General features: G+C 38.5%; 1 protein-coding gene across 1 annotated transcript; it reads right to left on the bottom strand.

The window, feature by feature from the left end:
• Positions 1-282: 282 nt before the first annotated feature.
• Positions 283-3,107, bottom strand: MYB55 (myb domain protein 55). The gene is made up of 3 exons (XM_028080283.2): positions 2,362-3,107; positions 2,147-2,276; positions 283-2,018 (listed from the first exon to the last, which is right to left on the bottom strand). The coding sequence occupies exons 1-3, from the start codon at positions 2,492-2,494 to the stop codon at positions 941-943; spliced, it is 1,341 nt and encodes a 446-aa protein (XP_027936084.1). The 5' UTR covers positions 2,495-3,107; the 3' UTR covers positions 283-940.
• Between the last annotated feature and the right edge of the window lie 523 nt (positions 3,108-3,630).

The following is a 3,630-nucleotide window of genomic DNA, read 5'->3' as shown; positions in this document are numbered from 1 at the left end:
TAAAATTAATAATTATCCCTCTTTTCTTTTCTTTTTTAAAATTAATCTCTCTTTTGCTTTTCAAATTAACCTGTCTTTTTCTTCGCGTGGAAAGCAGAGTTATTATTCACTTGTAATTTCTCAAAAGGAAAACTAACGGTCTCGTTGCGCAGGTGAAAGTAAAACTCACGTTAATAGATTCTCCCATATTGAAATTTCACACGACAAAATGATGTGTAAGTGTAAGTGGTGTCAATCTCTTTCTTGGGATACAGTAAATAAGGGAGGGTGTATGAGAATTAATAATAAGAAAAGAAATGGATGTAAAATTTCCTGATTGACAAGACTTGTCATGTTGCATGAAAGGATCCACTCCCAAAACTCGCATAGAGGGAAAGTGTCGAGGCAACTATGGGAGTGAATATATTATTCTACTGTCTGGAAAACGATGGACAACCATTAGAACCTTGGATTGGTAAAAGTGCTGGTTACACTAGTTTGGTGTCATTTTCAGTGGTATGAAAGTGGGAAAACAAGATCATACCCGGTTGAAGAGATTCTGAAAATTGTTTGCAGGTAAAGTAACTCTGTCCCTGGCATCAAAATGAAAATGAAACTTTGCATGGACCAATAAAAACATCTGTGATGGCTGGAACTTGGACATGCAAATGCACCATAGCGGTTACAGTGTAGCAAAGAAAGAAAAGAGTAGAATGAAGACAGAATAGCAACCCTTATTCTGTAATTCTACCCCACACCCGAGAAGAAGAAAGTAAACACAGATGGCTTGGCTCACAAATGGTAAACAAAGTGAAAAACAAAAGAAAAGAAGGTGAAATGATTGTTTTGTATTAGACCTACATAAGAGCAAAATCTGTGGTTTCACACACCTGTACTAAGAATAGCAATCCCTTGAATCGGAACAACCTTGTAATAAAATCTTTGTTTTTCTCGAATTCTTTTACATGTGTCCAAAGGCTGCCCTGAGCTTCTGGATGTCCTTGGAAAAGATACTAGAGGTTTGAGAGGGTTCTTGCTGCTTGGTGCTATGAGGTAACATAGCCCCTAAAGTATCAGGTACCAAATGCATGGATGTTTTTATCTGGTTGCATAAGGATTCAGGAGCTTGATTTTGTACAGAAGCCAGCATTGAGATTGTGTTGTTGTGAAGGTACTCGTCCCACTTAGCTTCTTCTGTATGATTCTCCATCATATGAATTTGTCCCTCTTTAGTAGTAGAGGTGCTACATTCTGCCAATCCCCAAGAAGAAAAGATGTTCAAGGGGCTGCTACCTCTCAACTCAGTGCTGCTATTACTCCTAATGCTGCTATTGCTATTGTTGGAGGCACTGCCTTCCCAGTAATGAGATCCATAGGCTGTTGAAACGCTGTCAGAAGGAACAGCAAGTGAAGGCTTGTAGCAAAAAGAATTAGGAAGAAACAAATTGGTTGTAGGTGTAGGATGATTAATAGAAGTGGCAGCATTGAAAGGAAATTCAGAGTTCATATCGAAAGGCCTTCCAGTTTGGCCGAACCAATGACTAGAGTTTGAATCATTAGGGAGACACTCATTGGTTGCATAACTCATCTGAATTGGAAAATTTCCCATCAAATCTGAGGGCTGGCAACTACTGTTGTAGCTCTCTTGGCGGCTACTATTCATAAACCTCTCCAGGAACAAGTCTTTGTTGTAACAGTTGTTGGTTACGAAATTGCTGTCACTTCTGCAGTAAATCTTGGAGCTGCAGGAACCATCCATCTCGGGTGCATAGGCTTTCGGAGAAATTGATGTTCTCTGCTCATAGGAAGCTGAATCTGACTTGGAGCTCTCTGATTTCAGGAGGTTCAATTCATTGGACACTTCCGGTGCTTTACCTTGGCTCTTACCAGTTTCATCTCCATTCTCAACCTCGGACAGTGGTTTATGTGTGACAGGGTCTATGCCTTTTTGCCTCAGTTTCTTCTTCAGGCAAGAGTTCCACAGATTCTTTATTTCATTATCAGTCCTCCCCGGCAACTGTGCCGCAATTTGAGACCACCTGAGACAGCACAGGATAACATGCATGTGAAGCAAAAAGAAGGTAAATCATAGCCACAGTAGAAAAGGAAAAAGGGAGAATTCATTAATTCAAAATCATGAGAGAGACTGAATTAGAGTTAGAATTACCTGTTCCCCAATACTGCATGAAGTTCAATGATAAGGTTTTCTTCCTCCTGTGAGAATGTTCCTCTCTTTAAATCAGGTCTAAGGTAATTGATCCACCTAAGCCTGCAGCTCTTACCACACCTTTGCAAACCTGGCAATACATTGAAAAAGAGATTAACAAGAGTTTTGTATTTATGATTAGATGGGAAAGGAGATTAATTGGATGAATTAATCACCTGCTTGCTTAGGCACAGAACTCCAACATCCATGACCATACTTTGTAATATGCCTCAGAAGTTTTTCATCCTCCTCAGGAGACCAAAGACCCTTCCGAAGCTTCTGCTTGTAACAGCAAGAGTGTCTTCCCATTTGTAGTTTTTCTTTTTTTTTTTTCCCTTAATTGCCAAATGAGGAGAGAAGCTCAAACCTTTTCAGTTAACACAAAGTTTGTTTATTCCTACGAGAAGTGTCAGTGAACAAAAGCTATTGGGGGCTGAGATAGAAAGAATGTGACAGCCAGAGAGAAGATATGAAGAAGGAAAATGAACTGGCAGCTGAGAAAAGAAGTTGAACTAATATAAGAGCGAGGCCCCATGAGAGAGGTCACAGTCAACAAGGTTCCCCGTATTTTCTTTCTTTCTTTCTTTATTTTAAATTAAATGTATTACAATTATATGGTTGATCTATCTGATAGAGATTCAACAATGTGAAATAGGACTTCTTGTTGTGTATAGGTCGGAGTTCAAACAAGGTGAAAAAATGAGGTTGAAACCTCAAACAGTGTACACCATGTCTTTTCGAAGCTGTGAGCATTGATGTCTCTTGCAGGAATGGTGGGACACCTTTGCTGATATAATAATCTACTGAAGACAGTGTAAGGGAAAAAAAAATGAAGATAAAAAATCGACACTTGGAAAAAATAATGGAAGAAATTTTGTTTTTTATCTTACCCTGCTGAGTCCTCATTATTGAAAAACCTGAATTAATTGTTTTATAGACTCCTGAAGAAAAAGAAAGCAATCTAATAGCAAAACTTACTTGTCAAACGCTACAGTCTCGGGCCGTCTATGTCTGTGAAAAGCGAAATGCGAAATACCATTTTGCAAGTGCAGCAAAACTTGTGTCTGAAAAAATCAAGTAAAATAGGACCTATCTCTTCTTTACTCTTTGAGCTTTATGTGCGATTCATCCATGTCATGATTTCTTTGAAAAGTTCCATCATTACGTGGAAAGAACAATTTTTCCGTAAAACATAATGCATGGTTTTGTTATCCTTTATCTGTTGAAATCCAACGGCTGCTGCAGATTACTCTCTTGTTATCATAGTTTCCGTTTTGGAGATCGAACTCTGAATTCTCCTTTTGTCCGCACTCATTTAAAATATTGACTCTTACTCTAGGAAGTAAGTGCGAAAAAGTAATAAAATTGAGTTATATTTGGTGATGTTGGTCACGTAGACGCATAGATAAATAGGTTAAAGGTAGGGAGTTTGGAAAATATTGCTA

This window comes from Vigna unguiculata, chromosome 7 (assembly GCF_037176805.1).
Source record: "Vigna unguiculata cultivar grain cowpea cultivar isolate G323 ecotype 2 chromosome 7, ASM3717680v1, whole genome shotgun sequence".
Taxonomy (NCBI): domain Eukaryota; kingdom Viridiplantae; phylum Streptophyta; class Magnoliopsida; order Fabales; family Fabaceae; genus Vigna; species Vigna unguiculata.
The sequence above is the reverse complement of the archived record's forward strand: the minus strand, read 5'-3'. Positions and strand labels throughout refer to the sequence as shown.